This window comes from Hyperolius riggenbachi, chromosome 11 (genome assembly GCF_040937935.1).
Source record: "Hyperolius riggenbachi isolate aHypRig1 chromosome 11, aHypRig1.pri, whole genome shotgun sequence".
NCBI classification, from domain to species: domain Eukaryota; kingdom Metazoa; phylum Chordata; class Amphibia; order Anura; family Hyperoliidae; genus Hyperolius; species Hyperolius riggenbachi.
Genome location: NC_090656.1, coordinates 77,713,388 through 77,740,082, shown reverse-complemented (window position 1 = coordinate 77,740,082; position 26,695 = coordinate 77,713,388). Strand labels below are relative to the sequence as shown.

The following is a 26,695-nucleotide window of genomic DNA, read 5'->3' as shown; positions in this document are numbered from 1 at the left end:
TAGTTCCCGACATCGTGGCGGGTGTTCGTAAGTTGGGGACTCCCTGTATTTGCCATGTAAGATGCAGGGACTTTTTCTCCCCCTTTTTGGGGAAGAAAAAGTGCGTCTTCTATAATGAAAAATAAGGTACTTCCCACCCATCCCGATCTGTAGCAATTGTGGTCAATATAATGCATTATAAAAGTACTTCAAGTTCAATCGTGTACCGTCACCATGGTTGCAGAGAAGTACAGTTTTAGTTTAAAATCTATTTTGATAGACATGGGACAGTAACAAATCAGCCTGAGTACATTGCTTTTTTTCAGGCTATGCTCACTGCAGCATTCATTTTCATTTATTCTTAATAATACAAAATCAAATCTTCTTTGAATTAAAGTACATTTTTAATGAGATTGCAAACTGATAGGTCTGCTCTGCTAGTCTGCAAGAAGATAAAAGAGCTCAAGTTGCCGTTTGGCCTGCAGCATTACTTCCAAGCATCGTATAGCACAAGGCCAAGTTCCAGCCTCCAGGAAGCCGTCCTTGTGAGGAGCGGATCCATATCTCATTAAAAGTTCTGCTGTTTTCATACAGGCAGCCAGGGACTATGCTAGTGCTGACTTCTACGCTGCTAACTTTACTACAATCCAGAATAAAATGAGCGTATGCAAAGTAAAGCAGTCACTTTCACATTCCTAAGGTCTTAGATTCTTTTTAACTAGTTATGTGCTTTTTTTGTATCATATTTAATAAAGATTTGTGTTTTTATGTATTGTTTTAGTTCCATGACTATGTACAAGGTTAGGGGTAGTTTGCCTTTAAATACTGATGTAACTTCCTTATTTGTACACCCTGAGGGTGTGTGTCTTAGGGTATATATACCTTGTGTAGCCCCTAGGTGGTGCTGTTTCATTGTTTTCCAAAATGCATTGCCTGCCCCTAAACAGAGTGGAACTTTTAGAGCTGATTTTTGTTTCCCGAGGGAGGAGTGAGAACGGGGAACAGGGTGTGGAGAGGGAAGAGAGTGGTGTGGGAAGGACACAGAACTGAACCCCTCCAGCCAGACTGTTGGCACAGGACAAAAACATTGCTGCGGGTGAGAGTACCTCCATCATCTGAGAGGGAAGGAGAACATCCATCTGGACAGAGGGACTTGTGGACTATCTGCCTGCATTCTGACCCAGGTTCATCTGAGACTGTGGACAGCAGTGATTTGGTGAGAGGCCTCACGGCCATGTTTATTTCTGACTGAAAGCAGAGAATTGATTACAGTTTCTATAGGAGCCATAACAGAGATCCCTTTTTCTTTTTCTGGATTTATTGCTGACTCTCAGGATTGAGAAACCCTTTATTTTTATCCTCTCTTTCGGAATACATTTTATATAGTTTGCCTTCATTCCCTGTGGATTACAAGTGCCCTCTTTAAAGGGACGGAGCGCTCTCAAAGGGCCCCAACGCCGGCCATCATAGAACTAATATAGCCACTGGCCAGTGGATAGACAGGGACTTAAAGTGATAGACAGACTTATCCCACACTCAGTTTATTATTGCATGTTTGATGTTTATGTGTTTGCTGTTTATCTAAATTCTGCTCTAACAAGGCTTCATATGCTATTATTAAAGCCGCACTGTTAGTGGTTTTACTATGATTATTGTCGGGTCCAGTTTCTGAAGTGAGTTGCAGCTGGTACGGTAGGGAACCCAAATCTATCTTCAGCCGCTCCTTAGGGGGTGAGTGCTACACGTGGGGGCTCGTCCGGGATTTCCTACCCCTCTGCCAGAGAAAATGAGCGAAGGCAGAATGGACCCAGAAGCTGCTACCAAGTGGTGTGACCATCAGAAAGCTAGGCCAGAACTGTGCATTATACTTAGCCTTCCAGGAAATGAATGGTCTGCAGCCCGCATTCGCCACGTGGTCACAGCCACCCAGGTTCACAAGCAAGCAAAGTTGATACAACACAGGCACGCCCACCAAATGTTTTAGCCCCTAGCATGTCTGCACCTAGCACAGACTCACAAGCAAACTTCTTTGAAAAATTTGAGAAAGTCATGGAGCGCTGCCTGAAGGTCCCTGATGCCCCAACAGGATATGGCTATAGAAAGCTGCGTTTTTTTTCAGGGAAAACACCTGTCCCATCTGGAGAAGAAGACTTTGAGGGGTGGATGGACCAGGCTATGCAGGGGCTGGATGAGTGGGATGTCCCTGAGGCGCAAAAGAAACAAAGAATTGCTGAAAGTTTGAGAGGAGCTGCTTCTGATGCAGTGAGAAATCTAAAACTCAGTCAGCCTGAATGCACAGCCTATGACTATCTCAGTATTCTACAAGATGTATTTGGGAGAACAGAAAAGATCTCAGACCTTCTGTATCAATTTGAACACACTTATCAGAAGAAAGGAGAAAAATTGTCTTCATATATGGGACGGCTGGATAAGATCCTGCACCAAATATTACTCAAGAAAGGCTTAGTCCCAAGCACGGTGGACAAGATTAGAGTTCGACAGGTCTTGAGAGGGGCGCAGCCTTTAGACCCCATCATGCTCCAACTTAGGACAAGTAAAGATTATGAGGAACTACATTATCCTGAGTTGATAAGGACAGTGAGAGAGGAAGAAGCTATGTTAGAAGCTAAAGACAGAGAACAAGGCAATGCACGAAGATCAGCTGAAGTTGCAGTAGTGGGTGCTGATGATGTCAATTCCGAAATAGACACTCTTAAATCTCAAATGTCCCAAATGATGCACATGCTGACCCAGTTGACCGTCAAACATCAAGATCAGATGAAAGAGGATGTATTAGAGCAAACAAAGGCTGTGTCTTCCCTTGGTTTAAAGAAGCCAGCTAATCCAGGAATCTGTTACAACTGTGGAGGGCTAGGACATTATAAAAGCACTTGCTCAAGTCCCTTTGGGATCAAAGAAGAGGTTGGGTTAAAGTACAACAAGAACCAAGGATGCCCTGGAAAGCCACAGGGAAACTACAGAGGGCCTCGGTGAAGGAGCCACCCGGGTGCCCACCTTCCTCTGTCCGCTCCATCCCTAAAATTAGGAACAAAGTAAAGGGAGATTTTAAAACCCCTGCCTCTGTGTCTGACTCCATTCAACAGGAAAGAAATACACTACAATCCAAAATACCTTGTGAGATACCTTGCTACAAACGGGTCAGGAGAAAGAGAAGGATACATGCTAAACCTGCAGGACCCGCTGCCCCAAGTGTTTCCAGGAGATTCCCAGCTGAGCTAATAGGACCATCACCAGTGATACCTGTTCAGGTTGAAGGAATTTACACCAAAGCCCTCCTTGACTCAGGTGCACAAGTGACCCTTTTGTACAAAGACTTCTATGATAAGCATTTAAAACACTTGCCTTTGCAGAAGCTGGAAGATCTTGAAATCTGGGGTCTTAGTGCTAAGAAGTTTCCCTATGATGGTTATCTCCAGATCAATATATCAGCTGATCCATTGATCTTCGGACAGTCTGGAACATTTGATGCCCTTGCGATTGTGTGCTCTCGACCCCCAGGGTCTGATAGGAGCTCCATGATAGTGGGAACAAACACACATCTAGTGAGGAGAATGCTAGAACCATTACTGTCCCGCGAGGCTCATCTAGCTGAGGGGGAATTACACCCATTGCTGCGGCCCATATACCAAGGTCTGATCCAGGAACAGGAAGCTCCAGCTGAGGGAGTGGGGAAGTTATGGCTGCTTGGTAAAGAAGAGAGAGTTCTGCAACCTGGTGAAGTAGCCTGTCTCAGAGCTGAAGTACGGCTGAGTTGGAAACAGCCAGGGCCCTATATTATGTTAGAAGCAGATCGAAAAAAGGGTGAAGAAACTGGATTACAGCTAGTGCCTGAAGTAGTCCCAACTAAAGATTTGCAGCGAACTAAAGGAAGAGTTCCTGTAAGCCTTAGTAACACTACTGATTCCCCAGTGAAACTTAATTCCCAAATGCTGCTTGGACAAGTGAATTCAGCCACCCCTGTTTCACCATCTGTTTTAGTGGGGGGAGCAGCAGATAGGCTTTCCACAGAATGCTTCTATCCAGAAAATTCTCCTGCACCCACTGAATGGAAGAAGAGTCTTCAGGACCTGTTACTGAGAAAACAGGAGCTATTTTCCAAAAATGAGTTTGATGTGGGTTGTGCCAATAGTACCCAACATCGGATTCGTCTGCAAGATGACAAGCCCTTTCGAGAAAGATCACGTCGGATCCCGTTTGGTGACTTAGAAGACTTGAGACAGCAGATTGCAGAACTGAAAAGAACAGGAATAATTAGAGAATCAAGGAGTCCTTATGCCTCCCCCATTGTGGTGGTGCGAAAGAAAAATGGGTCAATCAGACTGTGTATCGACTACCGCACTCTAAACCGAAGAACCATTCCCGACCAGTATACCACACCACGCATAGAAGATGCATTGCACTGCCTTTCAGGGGCAAAGTGGTTCAGTGTCTTGGACCTTCGAAGTGGTTACCATCAGATCCCCATGCATCCTGAAGACAAAGAAAAAACTGCTTTCATCTGTCCCATTGGGTTCTTTGAGTTTAACCGAATGCCTCAAGGCCTGACTGGAGCCCCAGCTACATTTCAGCGTCTGATGGAAAGAACAGTGGGTGACATGCACCTGGTGGAAGTTTTGGTGTACTTGGATGATATAATTGTTTTTGGAAGAACTCTAGAAGAGCATGAAGAACGTTTAGAAAAAGTGCTAGACCGGCTTTGGGAAGAGGGGCTGAAGTTATCCTTGGAAAAGTGCCAGTTCTGCATGCCTTCTGTTACTTACCTGGGGCATTTAGTTTCTGCTGAAGGGGTGGCCACTGACCCCAGGAAACTTGAAGCAGTGACAACCTGGCCAAGACCGAAAACTGTATCAGAGCTAAGATCCTTCCTGGGATTCTGTTCATACTATAGAAGATTCGTTGAAGGATTTGCTAAGATTGCCCGACCTCTCAATGAGCTCTTGAAAAATTATGGTGAAGAAGATGACTCTAAGCCACCTAATCATAGCCAATCAGCCAAAGGACCTCGGAAGTCAAAAGAGGCTATTGAAGACGAATGGACTTATGAATGTGAGCAAGCCTTTGAGAAGTTAAAGTGGGGTTTGACACATGCACCAGTCTTAGCCTATGCTGATCCAGCTCGCCCCTATGAACTACATGTTGACGCTAGCCGAGAGGGGATCGGTGGAGTGTTGTACCAAGAACATGATGGACAATTGAGACCAGTGGCTTATGTGAGCCGAAGCCTCTCCCCATCAGAGAAAAACTACCCTACCCACAAACTTGAGTTCCTGGCCTTGAAGTGGGCAGTAGTTGACAAATTGAAGGACTATTTGTATGGTACTGAATTTGAAGTCAAGACAGACAACAACCCACTCACCTACCTTCTCACAACCGCCAAGCTAGATGCAACAGGTCACCGGTGGTTGGCAGCCTTGGCTGGATTTCGGTTCAGCCTGAAGTATCGTCCAGGGGTTGGGAACAGAGATGCTGATGCACTGTCTAGGAGACCCTACAATACAGAGGTATCTGAAGAAGAGTGGATACGATTGACCCCAGAAGGGATCCAAGCCCTGTGTCAAGGGGTTGAACATAGGGTCAGAGGAGCTGCAGGGGCAGGAGCTGTTGGAGTAAGTGCTGCAGGAGTCCCTGATTTCTACTGCAATCTGACTCAAGTAAAGAAGGGAGGTCTGCCCATCCTCAGCAGACAAGATTTAAGGAGAGATCAATTAGAAGACCCTCTTTGCCGACTGACATTGAAAGCTTTAGAAAGCCAGCAACCAGAACTCTTACAAACTGAAGTTCCAGAGGAGGCAAAATTAGTCTACAAGGAATATAACAGACTTCAGCTTAGAAATGGACTGATTTATAGACAAGCACCTGTAGATGACATACAGGAAAAGTGGCAGTTGCTCCTTCCAAAGAAACACAGAACTACAGTGTTGGGAGCCCTACATGATGAACATGGCCATCTTGGAGCAGAAAGGACTTTTCATCTAGTCAGAGACCGTTTCTATTGGCCCTGCATGAAAGCTGAGGTCGAAAGCTACTGTCATTCCTGCCTGAGATGCATACAGAGGAAGACCCTATCTTCCAGAGCTGCCCCAATGGGCCATTTACAGAGTCAAAGTCCCATGGAACTGGTGTGCATGGACTTTCTGTGTTTGGAACCGGACTCTAGCGGACAGGGAAATGTTCTAGTGGTGACCGACCATTTCACCCGCTATGCCCAAGCCTTCCCTACCAAAGACCAGAAAGCATCTACCGTAGCCAAAGTCCTGATAGAGAAATTCTTTGTTCACTATGGCCTGCCTCAAAAGTTACATTCAGATCAGGGCAGAGACTTTGAAAGCAAACTCATCAAAGAGTTACTGAGTACGTTGGGTGTGAAGAAATCAAGAACTACCCCATACCACCCTCAAGGGGACCCTCAGCCAGAAAGATTTAATCGGACACTCCTAGATATGCTAGGGACATTACCTTCAGAAAAGAAACAGCACTGGAGTCGTCATATATCTGCTGTGGTTCATGCATACAATAGTACAAAGCATGATTCTACTGGGCACTCCCCTTACTTATTGATGTTTGGCAGGGAAGCCAGATTGCCTGTGGACTTAGCCTTTGGCATCTCACCTGATGATACCTCTATTACGTCCCACAAGGGATATGTTGATCGACTTAGGCGAAACCTCAAGACTGCTTATGAGAAGGCCCAAATTGCATCCAGTAGTAGGGAACAGCAGAATAAAAGACGCTATGATCTAAGAGTGAGAATCCACCATCTGCAACCAGGTGATCGAGTCCTTCTGAGAAATCTTGGTCTTCGTGGACAACATAAGCTCAGTGATAGGTGGAGCTCACAGCCCTATATTGTGTGTGCTCAACTACCTGGTCTTCCTGTGTACCAAATTCGTCCTGAGGGAAAGACTGGTCCCCTGAAGACTTGGCACCGCAACCACCTTCTACCACTCAGTGAAGCCGTACGAGTGTCACAACCAGTAGAACGAATTCTTCCTAGAAGAGCTCCAGTAACTCGATCTTCGCCACCCCCTTTGATAGAGGAAGATGATGATGAAGATGAGGACAATGATTGGGAATATTACTTAGGAGCGCAGTGGTTGTGGCCAACAGATGCAGATACAAACCCTTTAACTGTAGCTGAACCTCATTCTAGCCCATTGAGAGCTGACGCTCTAGAGTTCATGCCACAAAGTTGTGATCAAGAACCTGAAGAAAGTCTACCTGGGTCTGAGCAAGAACTGGAACCTAATACCTCGGTAGCAGTACCTTCACCTCCATCTACTGAAGTTTCAGAACAATTGGCTGAAATTGAACCACCTTTACCTCTGGAACAAAGAGGAAAGCGTGCAATTCAACCCCCCAAAAGGCTGACCTATGACTTCATGGGGAAGAGCTCTGAACAAGCTATCACCACTGTTCGCAGGAACCTAGAGGCTCAAATACCCCAAGCTGCTGTATCAGTTTGTGACTCACTTCACTCTGCTCCTGACATCCCATGGTGGAAAGTACCTCTGTCTAATGAATATATTACAAATTGTTATCTGGCCCCATATAACGGTTAAGTTCAAAAGTTTGGTTAGTTTGTAACTTACCAACCTATCTTTGGGGACCAAAGACTTTTAGTGGGGGGAGTGTGTAGCCCCTAGGCAGGGCCGGGCCGAGGCATAGGCTGGAGAGGCTCCAGCCTCAGGGCGCAGAGTCTGAGGGGGAGCACAATTCATTCAGCTGTCATTCCTAATTGTGTATGAAAGAAATAAGAAAAGGGGATACATAGCAGTGACTGCAAGGCAGATAACTAGATATTAAGGTGTTGGGGAGGTTGTGGGCCCTGTGGCCCTCTTAGTCTAATAGCAATCAGTGTGTGAAGACTGGGGTGGAAGGGATGGAGGGGCGCACTTTGGTGTCTCAGCCTTGGGTGCTGGAGGACCTTGTCCCTGCTCTGCCCCTAGGTGGTGCTGTTTCATTGTTTTCCAAAATGCATTGCCTGCCCCTAAACAGAGTGGAACTTTTAGAGCTGATTTTTGTTTCCCGAGGGAGGAGTGAGAACGGGGAACAGGGTGTGGAGAGGGAAGAGAGTGGTGTGGGAAGGACACAGAACTGAACCCCTCCAGCCAGACTGTTGGCACAGGACAAAAACATTGCTGCGGGTGAGAGTACCTCCATCATCTGAGAGGGAAGGAGAACATCCATCTGGACAGAGGGACTTGTGGACTATCTGCCTGCCTTCTGACCCAGGTTCATCTGAGACTGTGGACAGCAGTAATTTGGTGAGAGGCCTCACGGCCATGTTTATTTCTGACTGAAAGCAGAGAATTGATTACAGTTTCTATAGGAGCCATAACAGAGATCCCTTTTTCTTTTTCTGGATTTATTGCTGACTCTCAGGATTGAGAAACCCTTTATTTTTATCCTCTCTTTCGGAATACATTTTATATAGTTTGCCTTCATTCCCTGTGGATTACAAGTGCCCTCTTTAAAGGGACGGAGCGCTCTCAAAGGGCCCCAACGCCGGCCATCATAGAACTTATATAGCCACTGGCCAGTGGATAGACAGGGACTTAAAGAGACTCTGAAGCGAGAATAAATCTCGCTTCAGAGCTCATAAATAGCAGGGGCACGTGTGCCCCTGCTAAAACGCCGCTATCCCGCGGCTAAACGGGGGTCCCTTCACCCCCAACCCACCCCCCGCAAAAGAGTGTCGTAGAAAGGTCGCAGATTTATTGCTTCCTGGAGGCAGGGCTAACGGCTGCAGCCCTGCCTCCAGTCGCGTCTGTCAGCGGCGCATCGCCGCCTCTCCCCCGCCCCTCTCAGTGAAGGAAGACTGAGAGGGGCGGGGGAGAGGCGGAGATACGCGCTGACAGACGCGCGTGGGGCAGGGCTGCGGCGGTTAGCCCTGCCCCAACCAGGAAGCGCTCCCCCGCTGCACCGAGGGGGATTTAGGGGTGAAGGGACCCCCGTTAAGCCGCGCTATAGCGGCGTTTTAGCAGGGGCACACGTGCCCCTGCTATTTATGAGGTCTGAAGCGAGATTTATTCTCGCTTCAGACTCTCTTTAAAGTGATAGACAGACTTATCCCACACTCAGTTTATTATTGCATGTTTGATGTTTATGTGTTTGCTGTTTATCTAAATTCCGCTCTAACAAGGCTTCATATGCTATTATTAAAGCCGCACTGTTAGTGGTTTTACTATGATTATTGTCGGGTCCAGTTTCTAAAGTGAGTTGCAGCTGGTACGGTAGGGAACCCAAATCTATCTTCAGCCGCTCCTTAGGGGGTGAGTGCTACACTTGTAAAAATGTTGTTTAAGGCTATGACTAAGGACGCTTCAGTCTGAAACATGTCAGCCAGTCTTTTGCTATACCTGTGATGTGCAAATAAATATTCCTTGTTTCCCTGAGATGGAGAATAGCAGAGAACAACGGAGAACAAGTGTAATCCTGATAACTAGTGTTGGTGTTCAAAGTGGGTTGTCCTTAAATTTGAGTCGAAAATGGCTGTTGAATTCAGACTTTGCTGACCCGAAAAAAACTTTTGGCAAGGACCAATGGAGAGCCCTGGCAGCACATTTAAAGATGCTTTGCTGGGGTTTATTAAACTTTAGTATGGCAAGTTCCGGTGACATGGTGGGACATACGTGGGCATTGTTTTATCAGGGATCTACAGCCGAGTCTCATGAGGATATTGGCATGGGATTATTCCAAAGATATTGGCACTGGAAAATTAATTAATGGTATATACTGGTTTTAAAGGTATTTACTGTTAATTAAGGCTGTTAAATGACTTTTTTCATTGTAACTTTTTGGAAATGGTTAAAGGGTACATTAGTACCCCTATACCCATGTCATTTGGGCAGGCATTTAGGGGTCCCCTTGTTAAAAGGGAACCTCCCAGATGCCACCACAAACCCTCTCAGGGCCCAGATCCCCACCTCTTCCAGAGCCCCCTAAAAAAAAATATCAATGACCGTGCAGGCTGGCAGAGTTCAGGTTGCAGAGCCCAATGAGGTCCAAGCTCTGTATTCTGGCTATACCAACCTGCATTGGTGAGAAGGGGTTAAGGAGGCTTGGGAGCTAAGCTCGGGGGGACCCCACATCATTTTTAATTGAAAATAATGTATTAGTGCAGATAATAGTTGAATTTGTTAAGGATTTAACAGCTGTGGAGCAATTCTGGCAGCGAACTATCTGTCTTCTCTTACCAGTCTGTGCATGAGCCATACTATTTTGTGTCCACTGCATCCCCATCATCCCTTTAGATGTGCATCTATGCTAACTAGAGAGAGAAGAGCTATCAGTGCATCAGTATACAGAAGATATGCACATCTAAAGGGATCCAGAAAAGCCTTCATAAATGTCTCCTCCAGCTCTAAGGCAACCTTCCCCAACCACAGTATCGGATCAAATGGGGCAAGAAGCAGGGATGTGTGGCTCTCCCTATTGGCTGTCTGGCTCTCCATAATGGCTGCGAGTTAGAGCTGAAGGTATACACCAAACACTGTAACTTGATTTACCGAATGTTTTAATCTTTGGGAATTGCAATTTATTGACAGTTCTTGAGGCATGTACCGCACAAGTCGGTAATTTACCTCACTGTTATTTTACTTTTCAGTTCAGTAAACGGTTAAGTGAATTGGCATTTGGCAAGGTGATTTGTAAAATCAGCTGTTTTCTGCATTACAGAATGCACTAATGCTTAGTGAATTGAGGCTAATGTGCTCACATATTGGGTTTGTGATGCGTCATTTGCTTCATGTATAGAGGCCCCGGTCCGTCAAGGAAATTCTATAAGTAGGCCACACGGATGTCAAGATGAATGCTGCAAATTCTGGTAAAATAAGTCATTTTATGAATTTAATAAACATAGTACAGTAATAAGATAACTATTACAGGCAAATAAGCAGCAGTAGCATATGTCACTTAAGAAACATAACATCAATAATTGCATTTTGCTTGCTTAGAATGATGATATCAATGCAGCTGATCTAGAAAATGATCCTCATATACAGTGCAGCTTCGTAGTTTAGTCTGTGTAACTTCAAGGCCATTTCCATTTGTAGCATTGTATATATTTACACACATAAACACACTGTACATTCCCCGATTCAAGTTAGTCATAGGATCATGTCATTGCAGCTTAGCCTTTTGCATATATTTGTGATATATGTACAATATATATATTTACAAAGATTACAAAAATACATTTCATATATATATGTACATACATGTGAGGTTTTTTTTAATATTTGTTTTTTTTTTACAAGGACAAAGTAGAGAAATGCAGTAACCACGCTAAAACACAAGCTAAATGAACTATATAAAAAAAAGAAAAATACAAAAAGTAAAAAAAATTGATAGGATTGTAAACACTGAAGTATAAATCATACTAGGCAAATCTCACAATGTGAAACCTGCCACAATTGGCCATGTCACCAGTCTCACTATCCTACAGATCAACAATCGCTGTAGTGATGACTCCATAGTCACGTCCCCAAGACTGTCCACAACTTTATAATGTGGCAGTCGTGCGAGGGACTGAAGTGAACACAAATGTCCGGGATTTCCTACAGCAAAAAGAGTCATTGTCCCATATGCAATTTACTTTTCCTCCTGAATTTTCCCCTATGTGACATGTTCACACTGGCACTGGGCCATATGCAATTCATTTTTTCTCCTGAGCTGTCTCCTGGGAGATAATTTTTCATCTTCAGCACTTTACAATAGAAAAAGTACCTATAAGTTGGTGAAAAAGTACTGTCAAAATTATGTTGATTATTTATTTGCTTGATTGTAGTGTAAAAGTCATTTTATTTACAAGTTGTGAAAATATCACCTGGGAGAAAACTCGGGTGAAAAAGTGAATTGCATTTGGGCCCCTGTCAATAAAATGCCCTTTAGGCCACCAGCAAGCAAGAAAATACTCCGAAAAAATTGGATAGTACTTTTTCACCTACTTTTTGGTACTTTTCTAATTGCAGAGTGCTGAAAAGTTATCTTAAAGAGAAGATGAAAAATGATCTCCTAAGAGACAACTCAGGAGAAAGAGCTAACTGCATATTGGCCAATGGCCCACATCCTATTAACCTTTCTCCTGAGGTTTCTCCAAAGTGATATTTTTAAACCTTATCAATACAAATACCTAAGCTCCCACCAAGCAATAAATAAATAACTGATATTACTTTTACACCTACTTTTTAGTACTTTATTACTAAAAAGTTATTTTTTAGATAAGATGAAAAATGATCTCCTAAAGGAAACATCATGAGAAAAGTTAATTGGATAAGGGCCATAGTCGTAGAAATCTGAATCAGCAATAATTCTTTTTCAGGTGCACAGTTCAAACACTAAGGTCCATATGCAATTAACTTTTTCTCATGAGTTTTCTCCTAGATGAATTTTCCATACCTTGTTATAAAATGCCTTTTAAACCACCAGGAAGCCAGAAAATTTTAATAGTACTTTTTTACCAACTTTTGGGAACTTTTTTCAGCTGTGAAATGCTAAAAAAGTTATTTTAAAGAGAACAGGAAAATTATCTCCTAATAGATAAGAGAAGAAGTTAAGAGGGCAGCACGGTGGCGTAGTGGTTAGCGCTCTCGCCTTGCAGCGCTGGGTTCCCCGTTCGAATCCCAGCCAGTTCAACATCTGCAAGGAGTTTGTATGTTCTCCCCGTGTTTGCGTGGGTTTCCGCCGGGCACTCTGGTTTCCTCCCACATTCCAAAAACATACAGATAAGTTAATTGGCTTTCCCCTAAATTGGCCTTAGACTACAATAAATACAATACATACATAGACATACAACTATGGTAGAGATTAGATTGTGAGCTCCTCTGAGGGACAGTTAGTGACAAGACTATATTCTCTGTACAGCGCTGCGGAAGATGTCAGCGCTGTATAAATGCATAATAATAATAATAATAATAATAATAATAAAAGTTAATTGCATATGGGACCAAATGTCTATATAGTTTAGACATTAAAGGGATTCTCTGCCTGGATTAACAATAAAAACACAGGATCAAGTCATCTGCAAGGGCCTATTCACACTGGTGGATAAAATGAGTGCTCAGCCACTGAGATGCCCACCAAGCACTATCACCAACAGTCCATTAAATAATAATGGATTGAACTAAATGTTTTCATCACACTGCTGTGATTGGCTGTCAGCCGCGTCTGACCTTTGCCTATGATGATCTGTTGCACCTAGACTGTAACTTCTTCCATATTTCTTTTATTGTCATTGCCTTCTGTAATGTGCCAGGCCCTCAGTCATCTGCCAAATCCATACTGTCTTCCCGCCAGGATCCTCACTAGGTGCTGAGGGTACACACCAGTGGTGGATTAAGATGAAAGGGGCCCTAGGCAAGGCAACAGCTTTGGATCATCCTGATGGTCCTTTTGGCAATCCAAGGTGTGAAACGGGACAGAGAAAATGGGTGTTGAGCCCCCTGATAAACACTAGGCCCCAGGCACCTGCCTAGGTTGTCTTGTGGATGATCTTGCTCTGGGGAACACCATGGACAGTGTATATGTAGTAGCATCCAATATCCATGTGAATGGACTCTAATCCTTCCCTTCACATTAGAAACGCAAATCTTCATTTTTAACTTTTTTTTTTGCTGTACAATCTAATGTTGAGCAAAAATCCTCCTGACATGCAAATTCCAGACCTGGGAAGAAACAGAACTTTAACCCATCAAAAATCTCTAAAGACATATTTTATTGATTACATCATACCTATACAATAAATAAATACAAGTATATAGAATTTTAATATTAAATCCCCCTAATAAGTCTAAACCTAACCCCTTCTAATCCCCTATTTCCCATTCTGGTGAACTGGGTACTCTAGTTAAATATCAAGATTGATGGTCAAGTTAATCGAGAATAGTATAGAAAAAATAATAGTGAGGTGAGGCAGGTAATTTAGGTGCAATCGCAGCCTGAAGAAATGTGTGCCGCCATAGGTACCCATATTGAATTAGTAAATTAATTTGGGAAAAGGGGCACAACAACAGAAAATTATGATGGGCCCCCTTGCAGAATGCAGATGTCCCCACCCTCAACATGCTCTCCAGTGACTGAAGTAACAACCCATACACACTGACCCCCTGGCACCAGGGCCGGTTTACGCAACAATGGGGTCCCAGGGCAAAATAAACCTGGGGGGGCCCTCAACAGATACCCCAGAACAAAAATCAGCATTAAGGGACCTTTTTTGCAGCTGGTATAGTCAGGGTGTGAAGCCCCAATCGGTCAGAGCTCCACATTCTGGCTATCCCAGCCTGCATGGGGGAAAAGGGGTTAAAAAGTTTCAGGAGGGGGGACCCCACATAATTTAAAAAAAAAATTCCCACACTCTAAACATAAATTTTGTTTAGGATAATAGGAAAAAATGCCAGGGATCTTCATACAGCCATATTGCGGCTGTATAGCGATCCCTGGCCAAAGCGCTGCGGCTGCGTATGGACCCCCTGGAAACCCCGTCGGGAAATGCATTGCTCTTTCTTTTGATACATGTAAAATTACACTACCGTTAGGTTTGCTTCTAAAAGTGACATTTACCACATTTAAAAGTATACTTTTTTCCTTTGAAACTTTAAAATCGATTTTCTCAAAAACTATAAGGTCTTTTTGAAAAATTGTTTTTTTCCTCTTATTCCCAATGATATCCTTAACATATCCCGCAAATTTAGGGTTTCTAGCATTTAAGATGGATTTGCTATTAACCGTTAAAATCGGCGGGTTTTTAAATGTGTATTTTTTTTCCTTTGAAACTTTAAAATCGATTTTCTTAAAAACTATAAGGTTTTTTTGAAAAAAAAAAATTCTTCTTGTAGCCACTGGGGGCCCCTATAGGCTCTGGGGCCCTGGGGCAATTGCCTCCTTTGCCTCTACGGTAGCGCCGGCCGTGCCTGGCACATTATTAGCAGAGCTATGTGACTACATTTACCTGATGCCGCTGCATTGGGTGTTTTCTTCCTCCCTGCAGCCACCTGCTCTGTGCTCCATACACGGCTCCTAATGTCACATGATTGGAAGCCATATATGCAGCACAGAGCAAGTGGCTGTCGGGAGGAAGAGAACACCCAATGCAGCGGTATCAGGTAAATATAGTCACATAGCTCAGTGGCACTAATGCACTGGAAGATGGGTGGGAGGAAGTGTGGGCCTTCGTGGGGGTCATGCGAGCTATTGTTATGCCCCTGAGCAGGCAGGTGTAATAGCAGCACAATAAAATACCAGCGGTGGAGTTCTCCTGCTATGTAGCGGAACTATGTAGTGTCGGCAACCGATGTAATAGTAGTAGGGGAGTTATGTACCGGCAAAGACAGTGGCAGGGAGAGCACTAGAGTTTGGCTACCCCTGTAGCTGAACTTTATAACGGGGTGGATAACAAGGCTAGTAGTGTCGGGGAGACTGCTGAGCAGCGTTATCAGTTATGCGTTAAGGTAAGGTGGTTAATGTTAGGCATAGATGGTGGGATGCTAGAGTTAGGCCTAGGTAGGGTAGTGTTAAGCATAGGAGGTGGGATATTAGACGTAGGTTGAGGATAGGGTAGTGCTAGGCATAGATGGTGGAAGGTGAGAGTTATGCATGCGTAGTCGGTAAGGTAATGTTAGGCATACATGGCGGGAGGTTAGAATCAGGTGTGGGTAGGGTAATGTTAGACATAGATGGTAGGATGTTAGAGTTTGGTGAAAGTAGGGAATAAATTAGTATTAGGCATATATGGTGGGAGGTTAGAGTCAGGCGTAGGTAGGGAGTAGGTTAGTGTTAGGCATAGATGGTGAGAGGTTAGAGTCAGGCGTAAGTAAGGGGTAGGTTAGTGCTAGGCATAGATGGTAGAATGTTACAGTTCGGTGAAGGTAGGTAGTAGTGTCAGGCATGGTAGGATGTTAGCGTTAGGTGTAGGTAGGGGGTAGGTTAGTGTTAGGAATAGATGGTGGGAGATTAGAGTTTTGCAGATACACTACCCATATTCTACTATGGACAACAGTATGTAACGGTATCTGTAACGGTAATACTTGTGCTCATTTTAACTTGCAGCTTTTTTAAATGTATGCATAGTGAGGGCCTATGTATTCGATGCATACCAGTAAGTCATCAAAGAGACAAAGTACAGTAATCATTGATGACAAATAGTGATGTAGATATAATCCTATATAATAAAACCGCAGGGGTCCCTGCGTCATCAGTATCCCTGTGTCTGTGTGAAATGGAACTGCGCATGTGCACAGCACGGACATCCTGGGACAGGAGCAGGACATTTCAGGGGGCCGGCCAGGTGGGCGTGCGGATGTGTGCGGCGGGCGGGTGCATGCTAGTATGTGGCATGATGTCGGACCTACAGCCCATTTTTAAAAGGGCTAAGGTCACTAGTAAGGTATAAAGTCTCTAGCTACAGTTTAGCTAAGCAGCTGTTAGTTGTTGATAATCAAATTTTCCCCTTTCTGGGTAAGCTGAGATTTGCATGTTAAAAAGATTCTTTGCTCAACACTGCATGTGGTTAAAGTTGGCATTATCACCTTGTCTCATGTCTCTGTCCGGCTTGCCTTAGGGGAGGGATTCTTAAGGTGGCCACTAACGGTCCAATTTCTAGCGAAAAATCGTTTGAGCGATCAGAAATTCTGATTGGAAGTTGAAAAAAAATCTTTCTATAATGAAAAAAATAAAAACAGAACCTTAATCAAAAATGTATTGGTGAAATGGTTCCTAAAATATTTTCAAAAAACTGTAAAAAGAAAAAACAAAACAAAATGAAAAAAGGAGTGTAAGATTTTGCTTACGTCCTAAAAATAAATCTAAAAGGCTTGGGAATTACTAAAAAAAAAGGTATTTGGTTCTAAAAAGACATATTTCATGCATCATTGATAATTATTAGCTATTTTCCCTCTAACTGTATACAATTAGTGTTGTGATTGTTACACAATTGATAACAACAGATGCAACATGTTGCCCAGCAGGGACCAGGACTCACTTCTTTGAGTGACATTGTGGGGCTGAGGCTGTACAAATGTGATGTTTGCCTGTAGAGTTCTGTTGCTATGTGGGGGGAGACCGGGGGGGGGGGGTGAGTAAGGAGAACAATGCTTTCAGCTAGCACTCAGTCGAGTCGATCCACTGGGTTGATCACTGGCCTATTCATTGACGAGTTTCATCTAGCGTGTGTACAGCTAAAGAAAAGCCAGGATGGGGGCAAACAAACTAGAGGTGAATAAATGACTGATGAACCACAAGGGCAAGGAAATGGGCCCACTCCCTAGTACTTCATGGAGCTCTGGAGTCATCTGCATCGAAGACCGTACTACCCCCTCCTGCAACAGCCAAATAGACTGACATGGTTATAGTTTGCACTCATAATTATGTACTGAAACCCATTATCTGCCAAAGGTACAGTTGGTGTCGACATAATAAGTATTTCCTTTGCTACAATTACCATATTTTGACATATTCTGTTCAGCATTTCAGTTTAATGATCAGGTTCTCCTTAAACATTGCTGAACAGTGAAATGGTCATCTCTATAGCTCAGGATATCAGGTTCCACTGCACAGAATGTATCTAGATTAATGATCTTCATTACCCAAGAATTGTTAAATAAAAGTACGCACTGTATTTACATCTTGAAATTATAACACAAAGCTTATTCACAATAGTGTTCTATCTCGGAGCATTCCAATGGTTGGAAAGGAGGCTTTCATTAGCTCTCCCTTCCAGTTGGAAATGAGAATTACCCCCTTTCGTTCTCAGTTTATGGCTTAGTATCATTTCTTAGTAAAGAATGGAGCTTTCAGGCAGACAGAGGCTTGATTGTACGGATGACTGGCGATTGTGTTCTAAGCCAAATGGACTCAACGTTCTCAGTTTACCAGCTTCAGCCGAGCTCCTGTCTAAAAAGAAAACCCTTTCAATATTGAGTGGATGGGAAGCTTATTGAATGAAATGTTTCTCTGACTGGACTGTGAAACTGTATCGCCGGAGCATCGTAGGGTTTTTTTGTTTGACGGATGATCTTTAATGGTTGAGCGTTAACTCATTTTCTAAATTAAAACTCATTTTGAAAATTGACATTGGGGTTTATATACTAAGAGTGAAAGACCTCGGGGAACATAAGTGATCCCACAAAACTGAACTAGACTTTTAAAAATTGGAAAAAAGTTTACAATGCTTGCAGGTCATATCAGAAGTTTCTGAAAGGACAGCAAATTACCGGTAGCATTCATGCGACCGCAGTCATGAGCCACCTCTCACTGGGCTGCAATAAGCAGAAATATGCCCATAAAGTCTTACAGTAAGATATAATGCAGCAATGTAACTCGGGGGGAGCATCCGACCAAAGCCTTGGGGGGGGCCTCAAATACTAACCTTCCCTTCTTCTGGTATTTATTGTTAAATCAGCCATATTTGCAGTAACTGACAAACGTTTTTTTTTTTTTTTTTTTTACGGCAAGGAAAGAGTCAGAATCAACTTTAGTTGTTACTGCTGTCATTACTTCCTTCTCCCCGAGACTGCCACCATTAATATTAATGTCAGGGAGGTTCTTGGAGGTCCAAGGGACAGCAATTTTGAACAAAAAAATCTTTAAAATGTAGTTACTTCAGAAAATTAGACTACATATCACTTCACGGGTGTTTAGGAGGAACTGTGCACCATGGACAATGTGTATAGGAACCACTGAGTTCTGCAATAACACATCCACATGCATGATCTGCAGGATTACATGATTAAGCACAGGGACTACACGCTATATCGGCTCCCTGTGACACCAGGTACAGGAACAGAAGTTAATGGATAGTACTCACTCTTTGCAGTGCTACAGTCCCAGGTTCACATCTCATCCATGAAACTATCTCCATGGGGTTTGTATGTAGTCTCTGTAATTGGGTGGGTTTCATATAATTTCCTCCCACATTCCAAAAACGTACTAATAATTTAACTGGTTGCTCAAAATATTGGCATAAGACAATGGTATGGACATTAGAAGTTGACTATGCTAGGGATTAGGTGGTGAGCTTCTCTGAAGGACCATTAGAAGAATTGTTCAGTGTGCTCTGTGAAGCACTGGAGAAAATCTCAGTGCAATACAAATTAAAAATAATTATAGCTGTCACCAGCACAGTCGTTGAGGATAAATCTCCAAATGGGGTAAAAGTTTCCAAAAAAAACTGTAAAAAGTCTTTTTAGTTTTTTTTTTTTTCTAAGTTTCAATATTGTTGTTGGGTAGCAGGTGAGGAGGAGCGTCCCCAAAGTCCATTTTAGATGTTGCGGACCATGTCTAGTGTGCTCCAGTCCTCAACTTGTTTCTTTCAATTGAACTCTCTAGTTAAACTCTGGGACTTTATCAACTAAGTGTAATCTGCTGTCTATAAGTCTTTGAAATCCTTTCTTGCCGACCTAAAATATGTTTTATTTTCTGTCTTGTTTTATAGACCTGAAGAACTTGTCTGACCGAGGTTCTCCGGGGCTTGACAATAGTATGATGGAGGAAAACTGACCTGCATGTAGTACTATCTGATATTAGACTGTTAGTGATGCTGAAAAGGTTGCGAGACAGTAGTTGTGCACCTTAAGTGAGGCATTTTTGTAATAAATAAAAGTTATCCTTTATTTTTAACAAAACATTTTCGCTGTCGTTGTGTGCGGAGAACTTGGAGAAACGTAGTAAATCAGGCATCCAAGTTACATGGGCATCTATTAACATAAAATAATGGCACTCACATTAGATCAAAAGTACACAACCAGTGAGTTTGGTTGGCAAATGTGTCTGATTGTGAAACAGAAGTGGGCTTCTAGTGTTCCCCAGGCCTAGAGAGATCATGCGATATATGGAGGCAAAGGTGCTCTATTTTGGTGGGTGAGACCTGGATTGGATCCTATCACCAGAGCCCTGTTGCAGGTGATCACCTCTTAACCCAAAGTCAGTTCATGGGATGAAGGTTTGGCATTATTTCTAGACAATTTTGGAAATACAAAATATTTTTGGATTACTAAGCAAACCAAATAAACTATAAAAATTATACTCTCAAGTATGGATGTTCAACAGAGTTGGCCACCTCCTCCCCAGATAACAGATAATATTTACTTTGATATATCTAAAGATGGAATGTCTTGATTATGAATAATACTGTCAAATTTCTGACACACACAAAAAATTATTTGAACTTGATGGGTTTGATACTGAATTCCGTAAAAAAAAAAAAAACTGATTGTATAATTTATATATAGAAAAAATGCAAATGCATATCAGTAACAGGTCCTATTTTTAGTCTTTTTTTTTACATAAAAATAGTATATAATCCCACGTGAATCCAGATTTCTTTAGGCACTGTTACCATCGTTCAGCAACAAAGGATGTGGTACATAGTATTGCGGGAAGTTCAAAGCTCCATTCACACCTGGAATTCAAACATATCCGTCTGTTTTTTTGCCAATTTGGCAACTTCTTCTCTTATGGCTTTTACCAGTGCAGCTGTGGATAAATTGGTTATTGAGGCGTCCGGAGTGTCGGTGTCTGCCAGACTTTGCTGAGAAGCCCCAATTGATGGTCCAGCAGCATGCTCCAAGCTTTGATGAATGACAGGTTGGCCAAACTGTCTGGGGAGTCGAGAAGGAGAGTTCTGTGGATATCGTGACCTCGGATAAGCCTCAATGTAACCAGGTAGAGGAACCTGTACAGCGAGATACAACAAAGAAAATGAATAAACTGTCTACTTTAAAGGTGCCTTAACCAATTTGTTTATCCAAGTTGGCATTTCAGCTATGGTTGAATTCCATGAATCACAAATTGGATTCTTAAAGGAAACCAGAGATAAAAAATAATAAAAGATTTATACATACCTGGGGCTTCCTCCAGCCCCATGCGCACAGATCACTCCCACGCCGCCGTCCTCCGCTGCCTGCAGCTCCAGTATAGGGTCCCCTTACTTCAGTCAGTCATGGCCAGTCTGCACAATAGGAAGTGCGCTCTCTACATATCTCTCCAGCGGTCACTGGAGAGTTACATAGAGAGCACACTGCACCACTATTCTTTGACACTCATGTTCTATTTATCGGTACTACACATACAATTCATTATCTCATAAGTTTATTTTTGCTTCAGTCTCACTTTAACCAAACTCACATTATTTCAGGAGATCTGACTTCTGAGCTCATCAAACAACACTAAGGACTGGTTCACGCTGCAAGAGCTTTTTCTAAGCGCTCGTGATTTTAAAAGCTCTTGCTAATGTTATGCTATCTGTGTGTTCTCACGTGAGCAATCAGATTTTATAAAAATCACCTATAGCATTGCAATAGCAAGAGCTTTTCAAATCACTAGTGCTAAAAAAGCACTAGCAGTGTGAACCACACTACTTGTGTCGCGGTACTCTCCCCTGCCGTGACGGGGGCAATATAAGTCTATGGAGACTTACTCACTATTGCAACACGATGCGTTCCGATGGAAGTAGCAAAATCGCTGCAAGTTCGCCGCAAACTCTGCAGTGTGTTACCCCATGATCCACGTCTACCACACAGATTATGCAGCAATGCAAGCCTATAGCGGCATGGTAAGTATAAATGAGCATTCACGACAGCAGGGCGCATGCACAGAGTGACGAGTAATCCGGTGATTTACATCCTATCCAGCAAGGAGTACGTCACTGAGGGGGGGGGGGCAGGGAAATGCATATTACCCTGTCGACACACTCAGCCACAGTGTAATATGAACTGGGACATGGTACAGTGTGATCATCCTGCCCGGGCTCTACTGCCACAGGACAATCGCATGCATAGTATGTGAAGCTAGTCTTAAAGGGACTCCGAGCAGTGCAGAAACTATGGAAAGATGCATATCATTTTAAAGCTCTCTTTCTCCTCTTTCCAATGATATATAAACTGCCGCCCTACGCCTTTTAGTTTTCGCTATTTTCGCGATTGAATTTGCCGCGGCCGCGATTTCAATCACGAAAATAAAGAAAACTAAAAGGCGTACAGCGACGATTTAGGTGTCGCCAGAAAGAGGAGAAAGAGAGCTTTAAAATGATATCCATCTTTTCATAGTTACTTGTATTACACAGGACGACACTTTCCCCAGTGTCAGCAGCTCCATTCAGCAGAAAACGTCGGTCTGAGTAATACAATGTAACTATGGAAAGATATCATTTTAAAGCTCTCTTTCTCCTCTTTCTGGCGACACCTAAATCGTTGCCCTACGCCTTTTAGTTTTCTTTATTTTCGCGATTGAAATCGCGGCCGCGGCAATTTCAATCGTGAAAATAGTGAAAACTAAAAGGCGTAGGGCAGCGGTTTATATATCATTGGAAAGAGGAGAACGAGAGCTTTAAAATTATATGCATCTTTCCATAGTTTCTGCACTGCTCGGAGTCCCTTTAAAGGTCAAAAAGTTTCACAGCTAATAAATGAGTTTGAAAAAGGTACATAATACACATTGGGCTTGATTCACTAACCGGCACTAAGCCACTTAGTGGGCGCAAACTACGGCACTAAGTAGTTTGCGCCCACACATCAGTAATTTCAATGAAACTATATGGAATGCTCTTGTAAAATTTGCTTGTTTTTATCTGCAGCTGAATTAAGTTACCCAAAGAGATCCAAGTGTATTTCAACAAGCAAATAACAGTCCAAATACCATCTCTCACCACCACCAATAAGAAGACCTTATCACTAGGAAATACAATAAAGTAAAATCTTAAGGATCTAATGTAATACTTGCTAATATGACCCATCCCTAACAATTTATCCTACCTCAAATTGTATACATTTAAATGACTGATTAAAAGTTAAGTTTTATGATCCCATATAGGGGCTAATACATGTGTTTGATTCAGTGATCATGAAGTTGTGGAAAAAAAATTGCTTGGAGACAGAGCATGAGCAGGAATCTCTACTGATTAGATTTGATTGCTAGTATAAGCAGCAGGGTGTGTGATTCCACAGACAAGTGTAAACTAAATGTATGCCTACATATTCTGTTCCCCACCACCTCATAGACCAAGCAAGAACTAAAGGAGACAAATCTCCACCAAAAGTCCTCAGTGATCACTGATGCTGCATTCAATTTCATGAGTCAATCGCTGCCCAGTTTAGAATAGACGTAGTGTTCATGCTGTATAAAATATTGTGAAAGACAACAGACCCTAAAGGACCATATTGTTTTAGTACTGTCACAAATCTTTTGTCTCTTGGCTTTTATGTAGTACTAGCTGATGACCCGGCGTTGCCCGGGTATGTATTTGGCTGGTGTTGGCTCCACCTACTTTTTCTAACCCTAACACACAATTACTCAGTGACCAAGTTTGTTTGCTTTGGCATCAGTAATTTGTATAGTCCCAAAGAAATTAAACAAATCAGATTGGCTGTCTGTGACTCTGCCCCTCTCTAGCATTTGAACCCCAATTACCCAATGACCAACTGTAGCAGGTTTGAGGCATGTGCTATTAGCAGTGTAAAAATGGCAGCAATTTAAATATTCCTCTTGAAAATCAACAGGTAAAAAGTGATTCACTATTATAGGCTCCACCCACTTCCCTGAATATTAATCTCAGTCACCCAGTGACTATCTGGGCAAAGTTTGAGAACCCTGCCATTAACAGTGTAAGAATGGCTGCAGTTTATATTTTCCCAGCGAAATTTTTTTGGGCTCTGCCCACTTTTTGTAACCTGGACACACTGTCTCTCAATTACCAAGTTGATGAGCTTTGGGCTCCTTGGCATCAATAATTAGTTTTTTTCCCAGTAAAATAAAACAAATCAGATTGGCTGTTTTGGGCTCCGCCCTATTTCCTGAATTTGAACTCCAGTGACCCAATAACCAACTGTACCAAGTTTGAGGCTTGTGCCATTAACAGAGAATGGCAGCAAATTAAATATTCCCCTTGAAAATCAACAGGCGAATTTTGATTGGCTTTTTTAGGCTCCACACACTTTTCTGAATATTAATCCCAGTCACCCAGTGCCCAACTGTGCAAAGTTTGAGAACCCTGTCATTAACAGTGAAGAAGAGCTGCAGTTTACATTTTCCAAGAGAAATCTGTTTTTGACTCCACTCAGTTTTTGTAACTTTGACACACAGTAACTCAATGACCAAGTTTGTAAGCATTTGGGTTCCTGGCATCAAAATTGTGTGAATGGAAGTAGTTTATCCAGCAAAGAAATCTGATTAGCTGTTTGTGACTCCGCCTCTTTGAATTTGAACCTGTCACTTAATGACCAACTGTAGCAGGGTTGAGGCCTCTGCCATTAACAGTGTAAGAATGGCAGCAGTTTCAATATTACCCTTGAAAATCAATAGGTGAATTTTGATTGGCTGTTGTATGCTCCACCTGCTTTTCTGAATATTAATCCCAGTCACCCGGTGACCAACTGTGTCAACTTTGAGAACCCTGCCATTAACAGTGTAAGAATGGCTGCAGTTTATATTTTCCCATGTAAAAAGTTAGTTGTTTTTGGCTCCGCCCACTGTTTGTAACTTTGACATTCAGTCACTTAATGACCAAGTTTATGAGCTTTGGGGTCCTTGGCATCAATAAGTTGCATTTTTCCATTGCAATTAAACACATCTGATTGGCTGTTTGTGGCTCGCCCCCTTTACATAATGTAAACCCCAGTCTCCCAGTGACTGACTGTACCAGATTCGAGGCATGTGCCATTAAGAGTGTAAGAATGGCAGCAATGTAAATATTCCCCTTGAAAATCAATAGGTGAATTTTGATTGGCTGTTGTAGGCTCCATCCACTTTCCAGAATATTAATCCCTGTCATCCAGTGACCAACTGTGTCAAGTTTGAGAACCCTGCCAATGACAGAATGGCTGAAATCAATCTAACAAATCTGATTGTCTGTTTGTGGCTCCATCACCTTTAGTGAATGTGGACCCCAGTCACCCAATGACTGGCTGTATCAGGTTTGAGGCCTCTGCTATTAACAGTGTAAGGATGGTAGCAATGTAAATATTCCCTTTGAAAAATCAATAGGTGAATTTTGATTGGCTGTTGTAGGCTCCCCCCACTTTCTAAATATTAATCCCAGTCACCCAGTGGCCAACTGTGTCATGTTTGGGAACCATGCCATCAACAGTGTAAGAATGGTTGCAGTTTATATTTTCCTATGTAAAAAATGTAGTTGTTGGCACTGCCCACTTTTTCTAACCTTGACATTACTTGTCACTCAATTATCAAGTTTATGAGCTTTGGGGTCCTTGGTATCAATAATTTGTATGTTCCCATTGAAATTAAGCAAATCTGATTGGCTGTTTCTGGCTTCGCCCCCTTTCTGAATTTGAACCCCAGTCACCAAGTGACCAACTGTACCAGGTTTTAGGCATCTGCTATTAACAGTGTAAAAAAGGCAGCAATTTAAATATTCCCCATGAAAATTAACAGGTGAATTTTGATTGGCTGTTGTAGGCTCCACCCATTTTCCTGAATATTAATCCCATTCACCCCGTGACCAACTGTGCAAATTTTGAGAACCCTGCCATTAACAGTGTAAGAATGGCTGCAGTTTACATTTTCCCAGTAGAATGTGTTTTTGGCTCCGCCCACTTTTTGTAACCTTGACACACAGTCACTCAATGACCAACTTTGTGAGCTTTCAGGTTCCTGGCATCAAAAATGCGTGAATGGAAGCTGTTTATCTAGCAAGGAAATCTGATGATCTGAAACCCAATGACTGACTGGTGCAAGTTTGAAGCCTCTGCCATAAAGAGTGTAAGAATGGCAGCAGTTTCAATATTCCCCTTGAAAATCAATAGGTGAATTTTGATTGGCTGTAGTAGGCTCCACCTACTTTCCTGAATCTTAATCTTATTTAACAGGTGACCAAGTGTGCCAAGTTTGAGAACCCTGCCATTAACAGTCTAAGCATGGCTGCAGTGTACATTTTCCCGTTCAAAATGAATGGCTGAAATTTGATTGGATGTTTTAGGCCCACTTTTCCTGGATTTGTAACCTCGGTCACCAAGTGACCAACTGTGCCAAGTGTGGGGACTCTGGCTTGATTACTGTGAGATTAACAGCCTTTTACATTTTTTCCATTGACATGAACACACACACACACACACACACACACACACACACACACACACACACACACACACACACACACACACACACACACACACTGCTTTCCCTTATGGTTAAGGTTTTTTTATTTAGTGGTAAGCATAATTTATCATGGAATTGTATGTTAAATTCACAATTATATCAGAAACTTATTGTTAAATACAGTGTGAGAGCTTAGTGTGGCTCTGGTTCAGCTTACCGCATCTGCCCACTGTCCCGGCAAATCATTTTCTCCGGAGTATGACATCCAAGCTTGGTTCCGGTATGCCGCCGGCGGTTGCGGAATGTAATAGCCAGAATATCCTCCTCGGTTTCCTGGGATGGCAAAGACAGCAGGAACCGAATTACCTGACAAGGCAAAGCAGCGATTGAGGAGTACTGCAAGTTTCGTGCTCACTTGGTAGGAAAGCTATGCTGACGTACAGAAGTTCAAAGCTGAACTCCAGGAGAGCTATCTGGAAAGGATTCTAAAAGCAAGGCAAAATCCCAGCTCAAAAACACACTATGTGCCGAAAAACAGGGATGTTAAAAAACTGCGGAGGTTAGTTTAGGAGTGGAGAAGGGGAGGAGAGGTTAGCTCAGGCAGAGTTCAGAGGTAATTTGGCAATAGTGAAAGTATTAGACCATCTAGGTATTC

At 42.7% G+C, this 26,695-nt stretch overlaps 2 protein-coding genes across 5 annotated transcripts in view; one reads left to right on the top strand and one right to left on the bottom strand.

The window, feature by feature from the left end:
* The window catches only part of C11H11orf91 (chromosome 11 C11orf91 homolog), a 33,568-nt gene extending 13,952 nt beyond the window's left edge, over positions 1–19,616 (top strand). The window contains exon 3 of the mRNA XM_068261357.1: positions 19,427–19,616. The gene's annotated coding sequence lies outside the window, so the exon portion shown is untranslated. The remainder of the gene's footprint in view (positions 1–19,426) is intronic.
* Positions 19,617–20,254: 638 nt separating this feature from the next.
* Positions 20,255–26,695, bottom strand: part of KIAA1549L (KIAA1549 like) — a 286,722-nt gene continuing 280,281 nt past the window's right edge. For 3 of the 4 annotated variants that reach the window (XM_068261355.1, XM_068261352.1, XM_068261353.1), the window contains 2 exons: positions 26,258–26,406; positions 20,255–20,665 (listed from right to left, as the gene is read on the bottom strand). In XM_068261355.1, the coding sequence (XP_068117456.1) occupies positions 20,387–20,665; positions 26,258–26,406 (428 nt within the window). In that variant the 3' untranslated portion in view covers positions 20,255–20,386. The remainder of the gene's footprint in view (positions 20,666–26,257; positions 26,407–26,695) is intronic. The other variant, XM_068261354.1, reaches the window with a different exon arrangement.